At 44.5% G+C, this 21,661-nt stretch overlaps 1 protein-coding gene across 2 annotated transcripts in view; it reads right to left on the bottom strand.

Annotated features, from left to right (window-relative positions):
- The window catches only part of LOC138582003 (SUN domain-containing protein 2-like), a 126,549-nt gene that overhangs the window by 92,299 nt on the left and 12,589 nt on the right, over positions 1-21,661 (bottom strand). For both annotated transcript variants that reach the window (XM_069652895.1, XM_069652896.1), the window contains exons 3-6: positions 15,916-16,016; positions 13,640-13,706; positions 13,122-13,177; positions 2,845-2,921 (exon numbers count right to left, since the gene is read on the bottom strand). In XM_069652895.1, coding sequence (XP_069508996.1) covers positions 2,845-2,921; positions 13,122-13,177; positions 13,640-13,706; positions 15,916-16,016 — 301 coding nt within the window. The remainder of the gene's footprint in view (positions 1-2,844; positions 2,922-13,121; positions 13,178-13,639; positions 13,707-15,915; positions 16,017-21,661) is intronic.

The following is a 21,661-nucleotide window of genomic DNA, read 5'->3' as shown; positions in this document are numbered from 1 at the left end:
TTGGGAATTGTGAATAAATTGTTAGTCTCCATGACTTCACTTTTCTCATTAATCGTGTTAGAGTTGTAACCATGGGTGTCATTGGATTTAATCAAGGGGCAACAATTCAAGTTGCATGCTACTAGCCAATCGTAAAAAAAGTCGCTTGCCACCGCACATGTACAAAGCATATAATTTCTTACTAGCAAAGAGTCAAATATCACTAGCCAGTGGCTAGTGGCGAGTGCAAAGTTTGCACCATGGTTTAATGTCAATATTATTTATTTCTATAGATATTGAAGAAAGCAGATCACAGAAAAGTTTTACGCTACAACATGTGGTTTGTCATACATGCCTGAGTGATTTTGGCAATTTGTATTCTTGATGAATTTCTCACAATTGATATTAGAGAAATAAACATGTTGAAAGGAAGGGTTTCTATTTGTGATATATATGTGCAAAGAGTATCTCGGGTTCCTACAAATTATCTAGTTTTCACAATGTATATTCAATAACCAATTGAATTCAGATAAACACATATACTCAATCTTATTTGTAGCTGTATTTCTAATTAAAATGTATTGATGCTGAGATAATTTCATACTTATGAGATGTGTGGTTCTGTTTTCAGAAAAATTTAATTTTGGTTTGTTACGGCAAAGATAGTGGCTATCTGGAATCAGATGTTTCTTGGTGGAGATAAGAATCCTCTTTGTATGCCTGTGATGTCATGAAGAGGTTTTGTGTTCAAAATGGTGCTCGTATAGATAGAAGTCCCATGTTTGGGTTCATTTTGTTTGAGTAGGTACGGCCATATTAAGATTAGAGGACATGAATCTTCTTTCTATGCCCATAAGGTTAGGTATATAAATTGTGTTCAACATGGCACCTGGAAATTCAGAACGGCGGTTACATATGCTTATCAGGGCACTGATCTTGACTGCACCAGGCAAGAGGAAGAAATGCCTTGAATATATTACATAAATTATGGTTTGCCAGTTTTTATTAAAGTTATGATTGTAAATTGGATTTATTTTTAGAAAGGAGTGTGCAGATCTGAATATTTGAAGAAGTTAGTAACAACAATAGTAACAACAATTAAGAAAAACATAGGTAACTGTCGGTTAGCCTTTTCTTTTGGAATCTCATTAAGTTGATAACAGTTAGAGTGTTGAGTATCATGATCGTTATTGAATTATTATATATTCTATAAGCAGGAATGCTGGCTCTCACTTGATAATTGGAACATAATATCATAAAACTAAATTTTGTACATCACAGATTAGGCGAGAGAAATACAAATTTTAAGGGCTATCTGAAATCACTCCTGCCACGCACTTGTTCACATGTAAGTTTGTTAAAGATGACATGACATAGATGTTTAAAAGAGGCCGTGTTTGTTGTGAAAGCGGCACTGATATATGTTTTACTTGTTTTTATTTTCATGTGTTCTTTCCTTTGTTTGTTTGTTATCAAGAGGTTTTACATGTGTGGAAATCAGCCGTTTAAGTTAGAAGAAGCTCAATAGAGGTGGCAGAGATGTAGTGCGAGCCCTAAGTCTCGGCATAGGCATAGGCATATTGCATTGATGTACCTAAATTGTTTCATGATAATTGGCTCAATGTATATTTATTGTAAAGCATTTATCATATCTGGCACAATTATTAGACACATTGTGAAATGCTTAGTATTGTACAAGTAATGTAAACGTTTACAAAATATTGGTTGTGTTTACATGTTCATTGTTGGCGCACAGAGAGTGTTGTTGTGTAGATTGCATGTATGTGCAATGGTTAGAGAGGTAACATTGCTATGAGTTATGTGTTTATGATTATATCTATGTACGAGTATAAAATTAAGGAAATGATGTCATGTAAGTTATATGTGAACCTTGGTGTACACGCCTCGTTTGTTTATTTGTATGTTTACTTGTTCTAAATGCAGGTAAACTTAAATGATCTATTAAATAAATGTATTTTGTTAACACTCAAGAGTTAGTCGTTACATTTTGTGAAATATGCTTTATAGTAGTACGTAGAATCCTGTGCGGTGCTGCGCCACGATGTATTTCTCGGTACATGCAAGAAAAAAGGTTTGACAACATAAATGTGGGTTTGACGGGCAAACCAGCCATTTCTCCTAAAATGTGCTCAGTGTAAAATGAATTATCAGGTCTCAGCACCTTAGAAGGAAACATGAGTGGATGCGATGACTCACGATGGTGATAGTAAAGCTGTAAAATAATGTGTGCAATATTGCTTTTTATTCTTATTTATCTCAGGGTCCTTTTGGAGGCAGTCACGTGGATTCCATTTTGTAATCTGCCGTTGATTTTCATTCATATGTCACATACAAATGCTCTTTGCTTAATAGCTTCAGCTTTAAGAGACCCACCAATTGCTGTCTCCCACTTCTTACATTACAAATAGGATTTGAGGGTAATGGCCCAAAATGACGCCCTCATAATGTATGCGGTGTGAAGGGAGTTAAAAAAAAGTCGTCATTATGGGGGTCGCAATAATCACATAGATCCGGATTCGAGAACTAGCGCACTCTATGGTAGAACCACTTTTTGCAATTCCAGTCTCTCCTAAATGTCCTGTGTTGCGTGTTCTTGCATTCCCCTTGCAGTCCTTAAGTAGGGGCCTCAGTGGGTGAGCTGCAGAAAGACCCAGGAAAGGTGCAGTGGCGTGACCCTTTCCACACCGATCCTGTAGACAGCGTCTGATGATGGGTGATGTCTGGGCGGGCATAAAATGAGGTGTTGATGCACAGAAGCTCAAAGGGGAACACCGCCTGCAGTGCTAGGGGACACATGCAAAATAAAGCACATGGTGTATTCTTTGTGTCAAGAGTATCATTTACCTGCAGCAACAGAATTGTCATGCGCTCCTGCTCCTTGGCCGAACTGTGAGCTCCCGCTACAATCATGTACATCAACGCTGAAGTCAAAGAGAAGAGAATCAGATGAACACTTTTGAGTAATATTTCTGCCTAACTATCAAAGAAGACCTAACATTCATCATTATGAGCATTACCTGGGTACCATTTGCACCAAATGTGGCAGGCAGATTCTACCTCCAGATTATAGTCCATAAGCATAGGATCTGCAATCAATCAAGGAGCGGCCGCCAAGACCCAGTAAGATGTCTGTGTCCCCGGAACATCAGAGCGACTCTCTCTGCCTATCTGCAGCGAAGGGTCCTCCACTGATCGAACAGGAGATTATCTATCCCGAGATCCCCAAATGGCATTTGACCATTCTGCCCCAGAGAGGCCACCCACAAAAGGAAGCGGACATTTGTGACCCAGAGACCTTTGAGTGGTTATCTCTACCAACCCACCACAGAGAGTCCCCACTGCCCAAGAAGAAGATCTGTGGCTCTGTGGATCTGTGGCTCTCAGATCCCCGAGTAGCCCACCTAACAAAGAGACCCTCAGTGTCTGAACAAGTTATTAATATTTCATACTAAGACCCTAACCAATCATCTATAGTACCCAGTTCGTCATTATGCTTGGACTGTAGAAAGTGCACGTGCACTTAGCTGTCTTTTAGCGCTAAGAAGAGTTACACCAGGGAGGCAGGGTGCAAGAGCAGGTGTATCTAGTGTCTGCAAATATGGATGAAGAGCATGTCGGAAGGAGCATACAGGTGGATTCTTCGATCAGAAAGAGGGCAGACAAAGCCAGTCTTGAATGGAATTCATTGGCAGAGCACAGGCGCGATTGGTTCCCTTCTGCGGCATCAGTGATTATACCAGCTAAAGCAGCCTCGCGGGAAGAGATAAATGCAGGTGGAAGACAAATGCCCAGCTGTCCACTGTTGGCTCTCGCACTTCATGCCCAACATTCCATTATGCCACAGCGGAAGCATCAGGGTATGTGGTGCAAGGGATATCCTGTAAGGGACGCCATGCAACTCACACAGTGCAAAACGATATGGCACAGCTCCCTATTTTCTCAAAAGATGAATGACTACATGGATACAAAGATGATGGGAAAGGCTCCTGCAAAGGAAAGGTATTACCAAATGTACAAAAATGACAAATATACAATAATCACAGCCAAAGTAATGTTTGAACTTTGGCTGTACCCCTGCATTTAATCTAAGAGGGCCCCTTAGCTTTCGCTCGAAGAATCTTCGTTGACACATTTGCCCCCTATTATCCTGACTCGGTCCCTCACACGTGCCATCTTGAGGCACATCTCTAGCCGTATCATCTCCGATTGCACATACTTCCATGTCATTGGAGAGGTTCGAGAACCCTCTACTGGAACCACACCCTGAGCATCCCCACAGAGACCATGACCAGCATCACTCACATGACTACCATCCACTGCACAACCCATGCACCCACAGTCACTCTTCTCCAGGCATTGTCCCATTCCTTTACCCCCATCTCGCAGTGTTCCACTACTTTACATAACCTAACCTAACCCGCTTTCCGCCCTACAACGTCTATCAATCATAACCCATCATGCTTGCAATGACCACCGTGTAACCTGCTACTCCATTGTAAAATGTTCATTCTTATGTTCTTGACATTCCTCTATGGGGATTGCCCTATCCATACAGGTGCTAGATTGCACCCTATTTCCTCTAAACAATTCAAAAGGGCTCACCCCTGTTGTGGAATGTGGTGTCGTCTGGTAAGACCACAGCATGTATCTTATAGCACTGAGTACCTAGACTTAATTAGCTAATACCCACTGGATACAGCCCTGAACAGTCATGGTGACTACCTCGACCAACACATTAGCTTGAGGATTGTACAGAGCAGTACTCCAGAGCCTAATTCCCAACTGACTCAAAAGCAATTGCATTTTTCTCAATGTTATCTTGACATCATTGACCATCAGTAGTGATACTTGCCACACCCTTGTGACTCAATTAAATGATGTAAATAACGTGTAACATCCCTGTAGTGGCAACAGACATAAGATCCACCTCAAACCACCTAGGATTGTCGACAGTAACCATAATTACAAATACATGTTGTTTATCCAAAGACAACAAATCGATCAGCCCTATGAAATCTGTAGCAATTGTAAGCCAAGGTCGCTCTGGCTAGTCAATTTGGAATGGTACATGTCTTGTTATCAAGCTTTCGTCAGCTGTGTTACACACCGCCAGTTATGCAAAATATTCTGCAACCAGGTAACCAGGTTTGGGGGAAATTTCACACATTGTAGGAAATATTTCAGGCTGTTCAACTCTTGGATTATAGTTTTCAAGTAAGCTCAGGCCAGGCACATGAAAGATCACATTAATAGTTTTGCATACTTTTCTCGGCAGTGCGCAGTGAATACATTTCATTTTACATGAGGAAAAGGGCAATTCATTGGCACATAAGGGATCTGAAGCAAAGTGAAATGGGGATTTACAATCCAACCATTTTGGTCAAGTAGGGAACCAAGAACAGGGTCCAGTAACTCGGGTTCCAAACTCATCAAGTTGAATATTAACCAAATTCCCTTAATTTCCTGCACTTGCCAATCATTTGGATTGAGTGGAGAGCCTCTTGCATGTTATTGAAATGCATTTCCACTTTTTTTATATGCACATTATTGCAGAGCGGAAAAGATATTTGGCTAAATTCACACAATTTCAGACAAGTACTAAAACATTCGAATCCATGGAATTTTTTTTAAAAATCATGTATTTTAGAAACGACATAGCACATCCTTACCCGATCAATGAAACCACAAGAACATCAAATGACTCTTTATCCCAGTGATTGTGCAGAAAACCTAAGGCTGTAGCATGTTCATGAAACAGCGATTAATAACACACACAAGCACATGACTACCAAAACTACGGTGCGTGGCTAAATCAACATAATATAACATAACATAACCAAACCTAAAGACATACCGAGTTTTGCAGATCAGTAGTCAGATTGGTGAAATCACATGGGTTGCAAAGCAAGCAATAGGGCTTGAAAGGATCAACAATAGGGGGTCCGTGATTGCCACACCAAAATAATTCCCTAGATTATAATCCATACCTTCTCATTACAAAAACCTTGATTTTGCCACTAAATCACACTGCACCTTAGCAGCTCTTTTGACCTAATATTACAGATTATAATGGAGTTCTATTTATTTCTAAGCACTCTAAAATTGACAGATAATCAAGAACCAAAAAGAGGAACTGGCATTAGAGCCTAGATCTTCTTGTTCCAAACTCAGCAACATTGCTGCTGGCTGCATATGTCCCCTTTCCACTCCACTGCAATCTTTTAGAATTATTGTAGCATATGATATGACTGTTCAAGTTATTTCTGTGCCCTATTATGGTTTGCATTTAAGGAATGTGGAGTACAGCTAGCTAAAGTGGTGTGCCCATTATGACAACATTTTGGTCATGCTGCCTGGACTAAAATCCATTTAATTTTCTTTCCAAAGTGTGCAGTTTGATCACTAGACCACATCCCATTTCTCGTAGATAGTGTATGGGGTTTAATAAAGTGCTTTATAATGTTATTCATTTTATTTGTTAGCTTTCATGAATTTAATGCTACGAAAATGAAGCACTTGAAGCTAAAGTAATTTGTGCAAGATCATCATTTTGGTCAAGTGGGGGAATAAGGATTAGAGCCTACCTCTTCCGTTTCTAAAGTGGCAACACATCCACCGGACATTTTATTTCTCCTCTTATCGCATGCAACCATGTACCATAGCCTTGCATGAGTACTGCCCCAGTCCATATTCTAATGCATCAGTCTATACAATTGTGCAAGCTCCTTCTCTGAACCCTTGCAATACCGCTGACCCTGTGATGTCCTATTTTACCTTCACAAACTCTTCTTCACACGTAACATTCCAATCAAACCTCACACCTTTCTTAGCGAGTTTCTCATATTTACAGTTTTACTGGCCAACCCTTTAACAAATTTAGCATAATATTCTATCATGCCCAAATACAAGGAAACCTCTGCCTTGTTCTCAGGTGAAGACATTTCAACAATGGCCTTAACCACGCTCAATTTGGGCCGTACTCCTTCGTCATACAAACTATGGCATAAGTAGTCTACTTGAGTCTTAGCACATGTACACTTCTCCAAGGTCAATGTCAAAATCTGCGTCTTCCTAGTAGAATTTCACACCATTTACACCACCAAATATGCTATGCATCACTCTTTGAAACACAATGGCAGCCGATATAGGTCCAAATGGCATTCTAACACACTTAACAGGAAACACCGGGGTGATGAACGTATGTATATGAATACACCTTTGAACCACTCAAGTCCCTAATCAATTTGTCAATCTTGGGTAAAGGGAACATCTTGGTGACAATGTTTTTGTTGACCTCTCTGAGATATATGCATACTCTGATCGATCCATTGGGGTTTTTAACATCCACGAAAGGGCTTACCCATTCTGATGCATCAGATCGCTCAATGATATTTTCCTTCAACATCCTATCAGGTTCAGCTTCAACATCCTTCCTACATGCTAACAGAACTGCTCTGAGATTGGCAACGTATGGCACAGAGGCCTTCTTAAGTTTGATTTGGTCTATAAAACCCTTGAGACACCCAATCTCAATTCTGAAGACTTTGGGAGCCCACTTAATCACTTCGCAATCATCCAATTCTCTAGACTCTGTCACAACCATTGTGCATGTGTTCTTTGCCATTGGGGTCTAACTTAATCCCAAGAGCAACTTGACAACTCCAAGACAATAAATTGCCTCCCACATTCGTAACATATATTTTGCTGACAGTACTCTTACGCTTGAATGACAATTGTGCATTTAATTCACCTATTATCATTATGGGGTTCTCACCATACGCATTCACCTTCACACTCGCTTCCTTCAACACACACCTGGAGAGTTATTTTTCCCATGACGATTTGCTGATTAATCTATAGTCTACTCTACACCACTGTCAACCAACATCTCAATCGCTACTCTGCTCACCTCGATCATGGTTCTGGTATTCTTCATTTTAACTTCACATATGGCATCCGCAACTTGTAAAACATCCAACCCCTCATACACCTCCTCAATTTCATACACACCCTCCTCCACAGCTCTTAGATTGCCACCCCAGAAGCGACAACACTTAGACAAATGTCCCTTTCTTCCATAGCGTTTGCATTTCACAAACACAGCCGTGCACTCTCTGTCCCTTGCAAAATGTTCAGTACTACCACATCTATAACAACACTTGATTGGGTGATTTCCAGCATAAAAGCCGGTAGCTTCTCTTCTGTAGCTAGGCATCACTCAGCCCCTTCCTCTGCTCCTCCAGTCACCAACTGTATCTCTTGTCTGCTCGCTGTCTTTATCCCTGGCACTGCCAAATTCCCCTTTAATGCTGGTTTATTCTCTGGTGCATCCTTGCGCAACTGACTGGTCTCAGGCTGATCCACAACTTTCCTTGTGTTATCAGTGGTGCTCCTATTCTCCTTGGCCAACTCCTTTAAGCAAGAGGTCGTATGTTTCACCTGTTTGGCTATTTCCACTGCCCTGTCAATGTATGGATCCCTCTCTCTCCAAAGATCCTCAAAAACCTTTTCCTCTGCACATTTTATCATGATCTGGTCTTGGAAATGTTCTTCTTGACAACACAGTTTGAATTGGCATTTGACAGCCAATCCTCTCAGCGGTGTGACAATCTCTTCAATACTCTCCCCTTTTCTTTGCTCCGTGGTGGCAAAGCGATATCTGTCAAGGATTTTGTTTTCTTTGACATCATAATGTTTATCTAATTTCAATATACTCGTCTCAAACAAGCTCAACACTAAGGCATCCTCCACTGTGGGCTCAGGGAGCCTCTTTAACACATCCTGGCCTCCATGATCCAAACAATGTTATAGGAGCGCATCCTTACGCTCCATGGAGTAGTTCAGGCAAATATACTGCAAGAACAAATCTCAAAAACTCCTCCTTCTACCTTGTTTGTTTGTTTGGTTTATTATTTGTATTGCGCACCAGACCTGAGGGTATCAGGGCGCAGAAGAATAAGAATACTTACAACTTAGGTTTACACAAATGTGAGATAGATACAAGTATATACACTATGAGCAATAGTACAAAAGTCAGATTATTATATACAGGAAATGTGGTCACAGAACGATACATCATACAATATAACAGCATAGGAAGTACAGTGCATATACTAGGATGGAACAGTTGTATTAGTGGTCATTTTCTTTAATCTAATTGATAATGGTGCATCTAAAGTTCGGGTAGGTTTGGTCCGCCCTTAAGGAGGGGGGAAGGGAGTTCCAAAGCTGTGTGGCTTTGACTGAAAAGCTACTCCCTCCGACTTTGGGAGTTTAAACGTTGGTATAATCAGGCAATTTGAATTGGCCGTTCTAGTTGGCCGAATGGATGATTTTCTATTGAATCTCTCTATAAGGTAGCGAGGAGCAGCATTATTCAAGCATTTATATGTTAGAGAGGCAGTTATAAGCAAAAATGGTATCACTCATGGTGAGCCAGTCATTCTCTCTCCTTATCTCTGAGATGTGAACTTTTTTAGAAATGCCTAAGGCTGCTCTAGGGGCATTATTTTGGAGGATCTGAATTTTTTTGATGATGTACTTGTTGGCGCCCACGTATAGTGAGTTGCAGTAGTCCAATTTCGATAAAATTAAGGCTGTAGCCAAATTGGTACAACTATTCTTGTAGAGGAATGGTTTGCCGGCTCTAATTAGCTTGCATGTGTATGCAGTGGCAGGGGCCATGGGGTTGATCTGTTTGGTGAAGGGGAGGGTGCCGTCTAGGTAAAAGCCTAAAGTCTTTACCTCTTTGGCAACTTTGATTGTATTGCCATCGATATTAAAGGTAGTATATTTATGGCCTAGTTTATTTAGGTGAGATGTGGTTCCCAAAATGATGAGCTCAGTTTTGTCATCATTCTGGCATAGACCATGAACAGTCTTCCATGCCTGGATGATGAGGTATATCCTATTCACCAAGGTAAAATCCTTGTCATAATACCCCGTAAGTGGTATGAGAATCTGTGTATCATCTGCATAGTTGGTGTAGGTGATACCCAGAAGGTCAAGATCATTGAAAAGGGGCATAGTGAATGTGTTATACATGGTGGGTGAGACACATAAACCTTGTGGCACTCCACAAGTAATGGGAATAGGGTCTGCAGATGGTGAGGGTGAGAAGACTCGGACAGTCCTATTACCCAGGAAGGATTGGATCCAGCCTATGGCCTCCTGAGGAAGGTGGGCTGCTGAGTCCAAGTGATGACATAGGATCTTGTGGTCCACCAAGTCAAACGCAGCCGAGAGATCAAGTACGGGTAGTAAAGCAGACTTCCCTTTATCCCTGAGTGCATCGATTTGGGCATTGAGGTCAATCAGTGCCGTTTCAGTCCTATGTTGGGGTCTGTAACCTGACTGGCGAGTACTTAATAGATGGTTATGTTCCAAATACTCTTGTATTTGGTGATAAGCAATCCTATCTAAATTTTAAGCAGAAATGGTACAGTGGTGATGGGCTTGTAATTGGTAGGTATGGAGGGATCTAGTGACTGTTTTTTAAGTAGTGGGAGTACCCATGACTCCTTTAGGTTGCTGGGGATAGTACCTGAGGAGAAGAATGCATTAATTAACTTAGATATGAATGGTGATAGGTCTCTGGCAGCGCCTTTCATGATCTGGGCTGGACAATTATCACCTTGACAGTTTGAGGGTTTGAGGGAGAGGATGATTTGTCAACCTCCAGAAAAGGTACTTTAGTAAAACTGAAACGGAGTATGTCTTTATGTTCCAGCGTGAGAGTATTCGGTGGAGGGATCATGTTAGAGAGATTGTCTTTTTTATTAGCAATCTTGTCCTGAAGTGATGCTACTTTATTGGATAGGGCTTTTTGTATATTCGTGCACCAATATTTGTCTTGTCGCAAAAACAGTGCAGGACCAGGTATGTTGGCCATGACAGCTTAATGACTATCATGTTTACTGTGTTTAATCTGTTCAACAGCCTGCTGTGACTTTAATTGTCCAAAACGAACAGCTGAAGAGTGCCACATTTCCAGTGCTCAGTGATCACACTGGCGCCAATACTGTCATTTGCCCACTGATGCCCCCTCTGACACCTGGTCGGGCTACAATCCTCTCGCGCCACTGCGCACACATTGTCTCTCCACCCGTCTCTGAGGTTGCGCGTGCACAAGTTTAACAGCCCAAAGCCTAATGCTGTCCAATGGGCTATCGCTCGCGCCAGGAGCCTGTCCTTCTCAAACTCCCTTCTGACACCTTCACAGAACCACAGAGGCCCTTGGTGGCAGTAGGTGCACGGCTGGAGACACACATGGAGCACAGCACTTGCCGGTAGCTGAAATTAGATATTCTGATCCTTGCAGCTCAGAAATACGTTCATCAGCACTTCCAGACGATACCGGGGAAAACCAGACGCGCCTGTGCAAGAACCATCCACAGGGCGCTGCTCCTAATGCAAGGCACTTTGCGCCTTAACGGATTTCTCTACTGACACTCCATGGGACCACACTGCCGCCTCTCCTCTCTGCAGCTCCAGGCAGCAGCGTGTACACAGTATAATGAAGCCAAATCACCTCAAGTATGCTATTCTGTTAACAGCTTCAGAGGCTGCTTTCTTCCTCATCTTGGCCAGCCTCTCACTGACTCCAACTCATAACATCACATTTTATTGCATCATAAGATTCTGAGATGTCACTGCTTACTGTAGAGGTTCTATCCCGGAAACCATGACAAACTATGTGCACAAGAAACTGTTTACACTATGTAACAGAATCCACTTATCCTCACTGGTGGATAACTGCTCCAATCATTTTCCTAAACCTCTCCCTCCATCTTGGAAAGGATTCAGACCAGTCTCCTGGCATTAATAAGTTAAGGAAGAGTTTGGCTCTACCCCTTTTGGACCAAAGCAGCCCCCCACTTTATGCACTGCTACCTGAGCAATACCATTCACATGGTCACATGACCTGACAGTTAGGAAGGGATTAAGTGGTTTCAATCATGGCATGTAAAGTACCCCATTCAGAAGGGTTTGGATCCACTTTGGGAGGAAGCGGTGTGAGTATGTGGTGGAACTTGGAGAAGGGATAGGCCCAGAACAGACAGGACCAGACAAGGGTAAAGGGCAGGACCCTGGGAGAGGGAAAGGATGAGGTCACAGTCAAGTAGCCTGGGTGTTGGAAGAACTGCCCCCTTAGTTCTATCTGCATTTCGCTATGTATTTTGCCTGGGAGAAAAGCAAAGCTGTCTACAGCGTGAAATAGCACAGATAAGAAGTGTGGGGGAAGCCTTTAAGCCCAAATCTGAGAGAGGAGAACATTGCGACTACTGAAACTCGCTCATAATTAAAGCTTTCTATCCCTCCCCCTCCCCACACTGATCCCTTGGCAAAGCTCTTTTCCATTTCCCCTGCCTCATTCATTGTGCATCCAGCTTGAGTGTAAGAAATTAAGGGTGTACCTTTTATTCGTCACATAGCTTTTGTATCAGAATCTCATCCCCTCCCTGATCATGCATCCTCTTGCATAGAGCATTTCTCTGGTTTAGGTTGCAATACGAAAAGAGAAGGTCGAAGACATGACTTCCAGATTGCGGAGTTCCTTGCATTCATTGAATGATTTGCTATCTTGCACCGGTAGACTGTATGGTCTCTAGGTTTACCCTCTCTGCAAGCTGCATTAGCTGGGAGAGGGAGGCTAGAAGGGTAGTGATCAGGCTCTGTGTGGTGGTGTGCGCTGCAATGGCTGTTTAAGACCAGAGTTCCCAATTCACTTTAATGAGGAGTCTCTGGAAGGCTTGTGTGTTCTTTCTGAATCTGTTTAATCTTGAGCTCCAGTGAGACAAATGGTTTCTATGGGAAGAGCGGGTCCAAAACTATGAGAACCATTACCCCGCAACCATTACCCCGCAAGCAGGCAGAAGCTCATTGCTCCAGGTGTGAGAATTTCGAACCCCCGCCCCTTTACAAGATATGACGAAGGCCCGGAATAGCCATGTGAATAAGCCAAGATAATTGAACGGATGAGGTACCCATAGGCATTCATTGGTCTTGGAGATGGGGTTAATGTCTATATACACCATCCTTTCTGCACAAAGAGTAGAACTAATTAAATCATACATTGGTCCATCACAGGCACCAAGTGGATGGGACCAGGTAACGCTCACCTGCCTGGAGCAAAAGCAGCACGAGGGTGATGGCCATCCAGTGCTCACGGATTAGTCTGAAATACAGCGAAAAGAAAGACTTGGACATGTGCACAATATCAAAGAGAAGGTTTCAAGGCACACCACAGGCAGCACAACGCTAAGCTCCCCGCACATAAAGCAGGCACAGCAAGAGAGCAGGAATCAGACTAATCTTACACACCAGGCAGAATAGCATGCTTCAATAGCACATACACCCAGATGGTTGCTGCAGTGCAACTTTCTGTTGCCGCAACAGGCATCCCTGTCTCCTCCAGCTGCTCGTCCCAAGGAGTTTGTCTGTACCTGGGTAAGTGAAACTCAGGGGCCCCTTATCATATGTGTCTGCATCCTCCTCCCCTATTATTTTGGGTGTGCCACTGCAAGCATTCCTCACACACAGAACAGGCGCAGTATGGTAGAAAACTCACACGCACGCGCACAAGCGAGCGCGCACAGAATAGGTACAGCAAAAGCTGCAATACCTGCTTGGTTCTGACCTTAATGTAATCGGCATCATGTGGTCCAACGTTGTCTGCAAGTGTCCTGCCCATACAATCACCTGTTCTGAGAAAAAGCAGATACAAACAGATTATTGTCCAGCTGAATGCCCCATTGCCCAAGGTTGCCATAGCCAAAGTATGATGTCCACTCCCTCCTCTCCCTCCCAGCACTTGCCACCCAACAATGAAACATATATATAATTTATAGGCTTTTCATAAAAATAGAAGAACCCATAGGTCAAGGGGTGAACATAGCAACAAATACTTGACTATAATTGCAAGCCGATCCAACTGAAATATAGTTAGATCTAGAAACACATCCCATCTAGATCTAACTATATTTCATACTTACAGTTTATGAATTATTGGTGTTCAACAAACCCTGCTTGACTTAGCTAGACAGGGCCAGCAGCATAGGATGTAGTCCTTATATTTGCGAAAGTTTGATCTGCTTGCAATTATAGGCAAGTATTTGTTGCTATGTTCACCCCTTGACCTATGGGTTCTCCTATTTTGATGAAAAGCCTATAAATGATATATATGTGTAAATGTTTGTACAATAGGCCATATAGCATGTAATATCTATTTCGGCATATTGCTATATATAGTAGGTCCAAGGTGTGGTTTTAATGTTTTATTGCTTTTTTTGCTCTATCTGTTTCCTTTGAAGCAGATGTCATTACATTTAATATTCAACTTTTGGAGGACACATAGGACTACTGAATACATACTTGATTTTGTCATTCATACGTGTGCCTTCCATCAGATTTATTTTGACAAAGTCCACGACAGCCACCTGCTCTATGTGAGAGTGTGGCTCTGTAGAATTGGTCTTCCAAGAGGTTCATTTAGTGGACCACCCTCTTGTGTGATATTTGTATAACTCATGTGTCCCCTTTATGCCTTTGAGTTTCTCCCTTTTGTTATGCCTTCAACATTGCAGAGCAGTCTCAGGCACTGCCATCTCCTGGCTGAAGCAGTCAGGGGACAGCTATTTCTATGGTGTCCTACCAGGCATTCATATTTCTAATTCAGTATCAATCTGAGCCTCCAAGTGGAAATCATCAACTCACATGGGTTTGCCTCCTAAATGTACAGAGGTAGCACCTGAAACCTGAAGAGAGCTTGCAATGTCTCAGCCGAAGGAACTCTTGCTTTCAACGCATCCAAGGTTGGATGAAGGTCGTTAGCCGGCCCATCAACAGCGTGTAGCTGACAACGTACTGCTCAGTCAGTAGCTGTTAAAGACATTGACCAGCAACCTGTTACCTGGTCAGTGACCTACTGGCACCAGCCTCCACTGTGAAGAACTGCCATTGAGCCAGCAGATTGAGGGCATTATCACAAGCCATCAGCATCCTTTTAGGATGGCAAAGGGAGTTCCTTTGTCAAGCATACTAAATGAGCTCATCATAGCCACCCCTGTGCCAGGACTAGAATAATGAACTGGTTCAAGAACTTCTCCTCACTAAATGATGTACTAAACGAACCAGAAGTCCCTCGTCACCTTCATTCTATAAGGCCCCCAGTGGCGGCCCCTTTCCAGCAAAATAGACCCGCATTGCACACTGCATGAAGCTTCCTCGAAGACAATCCATCCCGCTTACAGATGCTTGCCTGCCAGACCCATGGATTACATCGCTATGCTCAAGAAAGTTACTCCTGACAGAAAACCTGCTTATTTGAATAATTGATTCATGTTGCTGTCTTGCTCATCCTTTTATCCTGTGTCCTGCTTGTTTAATGTTGTGTCTTGTGTGTGCCCTGATGCCTGTGGGCTACGCGTGAAACAAATAAATAAATAAACACATGACAGGAGTCCATCTCATAGAGCACCCACTTCCGGTGCACAACTCAACTCTGGCTAATGTCTTCTGATCATAAGAATGAGTGCCTGTTCATCTTTGTTTTTTGTGCCCCCCAACCCTCCACTCTCCCCTTCTGCCCTTTTAGGGTTTCATCTACCTTGTATTAAAGAAAATAAGTATCGTAAGCCTCCTTAGGAATCTGTATATAAGTGATCAGCCTCTATTGGATGTAAAATACCATTGTGTGATGGGCACCCTCCATTTTCTGGGAAATAGTGCCAGCGGCTGCCACTCTACATGTTTGTGCGTGTTGCATTCTAGTGGCCATTACAGAACAGCAGTTCTTGATCAACTGCCTGTAGTGGCTAGAATGTGTATGACGGGCCCCCTCCAGTGGGAGGAATATTCCCACCTCTAGTCAAGCCTCAGTCGTTCAGCACCCCCGGTTGGTGCTTCTCTACCTACCTCCACAGTCACTGAGAACATCCAGTGGGACCAAGAAGGCCAGCAGTCTGCAGTTGCCAATCCATTTAGGGCGAGGCCTCGGAAGTGCCAGCTCACGCTCCCTGGTGAAGGACACAGAAAAAGCAGTTAACTTAGAGTTGAGTCCCCCTAACAGCGTCCCTCCCTAATGATGCCACGCCCTTCACTGAAAACGAAAAGCGGGAAAACCTTTAGCCTGTAACATAGCTCAGAAATGTAAGCCCTCGCCTCGGGAATCTGTCTGCAGACTCAGGTCACAGGTTTCAATCCCAGAAGGGTCAACTCGGCCTTTATTCTTCTGAGGTTGGTCATTCAGGCGTGATTGAGTGGGGAAATAGTACCAACAGTTTTAAGGGGCAATCCAGTTGGTGGATTGTGATACATAGTTGTCATTATTATTAAGCACAGTGTTCATTTCTGTGCTCTGCCCCTTCCAGTACATAACCCCCCCTGGCACCCACCATCTGTGATTGCTCACCGCCCACATGCACCTGCCCGGATCCTTAATCTTTTATAACGTGCCTAATGCAGTGAAGACCAGTCTCTAAGCGTGGGGTTGAAACCGGTGTTGCACTGTGCTGTCTTGCTTCCAAGACAATCACGTTGCCCCTGAGCTATCCTCCCAGCCCATTCTCCCTGTAGTGTTTGGAGACTAGCTCCTGCCCTCATCCTCTCTGAGCAATGTTGGACTGGATGATATGCAGTCTTTCCATCGAAATGTTTTCCATAGAGGGATAGTCCAACGAATTTGTTCGATCGAAAAAATATCCATCGAATGCCTATTTATGGGGAGTAAAGGGTTAATTTTGTTTTGGGTGGGTTTTTACGTGGTCAAAATAGGAGGTTGGCGGGGACCCCCATAAAAAATAAAAAATAAATAAAAAATGCATTAGATGGATGTTTCTTTGATGGAAATGATTCGATGGAACTATTCCTCGTGGAACTATTCCTCGATGGAAAGGTTTGATGGAAAGACATGTAACCTGTTGGACTGGCTCAAAATACCAGATCAGGGAACAATTAGTCAGCAGGACCAATATAATAAGTGTCGGTGCTGTCGGTGAGAGCAGTCCCACACAGCAGCTAGCACGTGTAGTAGGATGCAGAGCAATGTGTTGGATTTGAAACCTGCAAGGGTACAGTAAACTATCAAGTTACAATGTTACCATGTGAGGGATCAAGAAAATGAATGGGCATCAGAAGGGATTGGGCTGGGCTCAATGCAGGGCTCCTGGTTTGGCGACTTGTACAAATGGTGAACGAAGTGTCTGGGGATAAGCCTCTGGCGGGGCTGAGCAAAGGGTTCAGTGGGGCTCCAGAGTTGGCTGATGCCAGCTCTGGCCAGGACATAGATTCGAATCTAGGTTGGATAACATTTGGGGCTTGGCCCTGAGCAGGAAGTGGACTTATGGCAGAGCTGGGATTTATTCTGGGTCAGGTGCCAGGGGCCGATGAGCCAGGCTCAGGGCAGGACAAAGACTAGGATGAGTTCTGTATGGGGCTCTGATTACGGCTGGGCTTTAGGCAGGTCCGGAGTCGAGGTATGGCAGGGCTCTGGGATGGGCTCCTGAGGTCTGGGCCGGTGTCCAGGCTGCGATATGGAAGAGCTCGGATGTATTCTGGGTCGGGTGCCAGAGGCCCATGAGCCAGGCTCCAGGCAGGACAAAGACTAGGATGAGTTTTGTGTGGGGCTCTGATTACGGCTGGGCTTTCGGCAGGTCCGGAGTCGAGGTATGGCAGAGCTCTGGGGTGTGCTCCTGAGGTCTGGGCTGTTATCCAGGCTGCGATAGGGCAGGGTTGGGATCTTTTCTGGGTCGGGGTCCAGAGGCCAATGAGCCAGGCTCAGGGCAGGACAAAGACTAGGATGAGTTTTGTGTGGGGCTCTGATTACGGCTGGGCTTTCGGCAGGTCCGGAGTCGAGGTATGGCAGAGCTCTGGGGTGTGCTCCTGAGGTCTGGGCTGTTATCCAGGCTGCGATAGGGCAGGGTTGGGATCTTTTCTGGGTCGGGGTCCAGAGGCCAATGAGCCAGGCTCAGGGCAGGACAAAGACTAGGATGAGTTTTGTGTGGGGCTCTGATTACGGCTGGGCTTTCGGCAGGTCCGGAGTCGAGGTATGGCAGAGCTCTGGGGTGTGCTCCTGAGGTCTGGGCTGTTATCCAGGCTGCGATAGGGCAGGGTTGGGATCTTTTCTGGGTCGGGGTCCAGAGGCCAATGAGCCAGGCTCAGGGCAGGACAAACACTAGGATGAGTTTTGTGTGGGGCTCTGATTATGGCTGGGCTTTAGGCAGTGGTATGTATCGGGTGCAGCGGGACTCTGGGATGGGCTCCTGAGGTCTGGGCCCGAGTCCAGGCTGCAATACGGCAGGTCCTGGTGTGCACCTGCTTCTGGACTGAGCTTGGAGAGAGGCAGAGTTCCATTATTTGGATCTGAAGTGGACTTTGCTGAAAGCATGGCTGAGGTTTGGACATGCATGGTAGGAGCAAAGACTGTTCTACAGACAGGTTGTGGCTGTGGAGAGGCTGGGCTTCTGGCCTGGGCTTTGAAAGAGGCAGAGTTCCAATATTTGGGTCTGAAGTGGACTTTGCTGAAAGCATGGCTGAGGTTTGGGCATGCATGGTAAGAGCAAAGACGGTTCTTCAGACAGGTTGTGGCTGTGGAGAGGCTGGGCTTCTGGCCTGGGCTTTGAAAGAGGCAGAGTTCCAATATTTGGGTCTGAAGTGGACTTTGCTGAAAGCATGGCTGAGGTTTGGACATGCATGGTAAGAGCAAAGACGGTTCTACAGCCAGGTTGTGGCTGTGGAGAGGCTGGGCTTCTGGCCTGGGCTTTGAAAGAGGCAGAGTTCCAATATTTGGGTCTGAAGTGGACTTTGCTGAAGGCATGGCTGAGGTTTGGGCATGCATGGTAAGAGCAAAGACGGTTCTTCAGACAGGTTGTGGCTGTGGAGAGGCTGGGCTTCTGGCCTGGGCTTTGAAAGAGGCAGAGTTCCTATATTTGGGTCTGAAGTGGACTTTGCTGAAAGCATGGCTGAGGTTTGGACATGCATGGTAAGAGCAAAGACGGTTCTACAGACAGGTTGTGGCTGTGGAGAGGCTGGGCTTCTGGCCTGGGCTTTGAAAGAGGCAGAGTTCCAATATTTGGATCTGAAGTGGACTTTGCTGAAAGCATGGCTGAGGTTTGGACATGCATGGTAGGAGCAAAGACGGTTCTACAGACAGGTTGTGGCTGTGGAGAGGCTGGGCTTCTGGCCTGGGCTTTGAAAGAGGCAGAGTTCCAATATTTGGGTCTGAAGTGGACTTTGCTGAAAGGATGGCTGAGGTTTGGACATGCATGGTAAGAGCAAAGACGGTTCTACAGCCAGGTCGTGGCTCTGGAGAGGCTGGGCTTCTGGCCTGGGCTTTGATCGGGGTAGGGTTCTAAGTAAGGGCTGAGATCTGGTTGGATTGGCTCGGGTTACAGATGAACAAGAATCAGGGGGTGTCTTAAGTAGAATTTGCTCCCGGCTGAAGTGGGCTCTGCAGCAGTGTCATCAGGGTGTCCCTCGTAAAGTTGGGTCTCGGCGAGTAGTGCTCCAGGCGACACCGACATCTGGGCAGAGCTCTGAGGTGGGCTTTTAGCTTAGGATGTCTTCTGGGCAAATATGGTGTCAGGACTCTGGGCAGGGCTGGGTTGGACTGCAACATCAACATCAAGTTGATTAACAGTTGTAACTGATAGGCACTTTTGGATCGACAGTGCAAATGTACATTGATGACATGAGAAAACTGAAAGACACTTACCTCGTTATTAATGATTTATTTAGTTTCCAAGTAGGTTATTAAATGTTTATGTTAAGTCATGAAGGCAACAATATGGGTTTCAACTGAAGTAACATGACATATAAAAGAAATGGTTTTAACATGTGATGTAACTTATAAACTCAGTAATATATTGTTCTTTTTGGGTGGTTCAAATACTTTCATAACAGAAACAAAACAGGCAATACATTTGTATGGCTTTAAAGTGTTTTTCTTGTGTAATTACACATGTCCAGGCTAACTGTGTAGGTGTATGCCAGTAGTGCAGGACACACTCAGTCTTATGTGTGCCAAAGTACTGTGAAGACATCTCACTGTTGTCCATGCCAGTACCCCTTATAAGAACAGGCGCAGGGTAGATTTACCCATAATGCCGCAATAATGCCAGTGTGATGAAACCGGTGCATGCGGGCTAGTTGCGCCAACATATCCCACTAATCCCACACAAGCACGTGCACATGTTAGTGTTGTCGATAATGCAGTGATAATGCATATCTAATAAAGGAGGTAGACACGGGCTGGCTGAGCCAACATATACAAGTAGCCCCAGACATCCCTCTCATCCCACTCAGCTCCCCCCCCACCCTCATGTATTCATTACTTGCATAAAGGGAAAGTTATGAGTGCAGGGAGGGGTCCATTCCAAAAACGATGATTGATGCAGGGGCGTTGCTAGGGGGGCTGAGGGGGCTATAGCCCCGGATCTTTTGGCTGTAGCCCCGAATAGAAGCTCAGGAGCTACAGCCAAAAGACTAGCTAGCCCCGAGTCCTGACAGCCTGGACATTAGCTTAGCCCCGGATCTTTTCCAGACCTAGCCACTCCCCTGGATTGATGACAGTGATTGTTGTTTAACCTTTTCCCTTGCCCCCTCACGGACCATCATCAACCCTCCCCCCCCCACGCTCCCCATCTCCACAGAGTCTGCCACATGAACAATAGGAAAAGTCTGGCTAGAGTTAAAAGAGAGACTTCTGGGAAATGACAGCGCTTCCAAGCATACTGTTGGATCCCTGCTCAGTGACTATGCCAGCGGGAGGGGCGAGCCAAGTGCACACAAGCACGTGGGTTCATTGTGGGGGCCAATTAACTGTGTGTTGTGATTGTACTGCAGAATATTTGAAAACAAGACAATGGACCGTGATCCAGCTGCTGTTCTACAGTTAAAAAAAGAATGACATTGAGGATAACATTTCGGGACGGATTCGCACCGCCTTTTTTGTCCTAAGTGATGAGATGCGCTAGCGACTCTTATCACCTGCGCCAAAAAAGGAGCAGTCTAAATCACCAAAGACATCTGAAGGGCATATGCCCTTTTTCACCCGTTTGCGCAAATCAGAGGGCATTTCTTCACATTTAAAAGTGCAGCCCAAATTCACAAACAGGATGCACTTTACAAAGCGCAACAATGAGGGTCATTCAGTGGTCGAAATGTGCCAAAAAAGGTAGTGGAACGGTGACCCCGGTGGGGGAAAGAGCAGGCGGGGGAGGGGAGCAACTTGCAACACATTTCTCAAGGGTTGAGGTCATGCTGGATGACAGCCAATTGAGCTGAAACAGAGTTCAGTTTAGCTGTAACTGATGTCTTATTTATGCATTTATAAAGCGCACCTAACCCAAAGGTATCTGGGAGCATATCTTGAAAAAATTCCATTGATGTTACAATAGGAAGATGCATTACATTACGGTACAGATACATTTAGGTAACAAGCAGACCTTGCGATAAAGATACATCGTGGTTGCTATACAGTCAACTTCAACAGGAACCTTGAGATTGTAGAGGCAATGATACATTACCGCTCACGTGCATTTAATCTGGTGGTAAACTGGAGAAGTTTGCTTTAACTTCACAAATAACAGCTCCGGAATGTTAAAAATGGTCGCAAAAAGTAGTGGAACTGTTAACAACATAAAATAAAAGTATTGGAAGACTG

The sequence above is a fragment of the Ambystoma mexicanum genome, chromosome 3q, assembly GCF_040938575.1.
Source record: "Ambystoma mexicanum isolate Mex_15411 chromosome 3q, UKY_AmexF1_1, whole genome shotgun sequence".
NCBI lineage: Eukaryota > Metazoa > Chordata > Amphibia > Caudata > Ambystomatidae > Ambystoma > Ambystoma mexicanum.
This window is presented reverse-complemented; position numbering and strand designations above follow the sequence as displayed.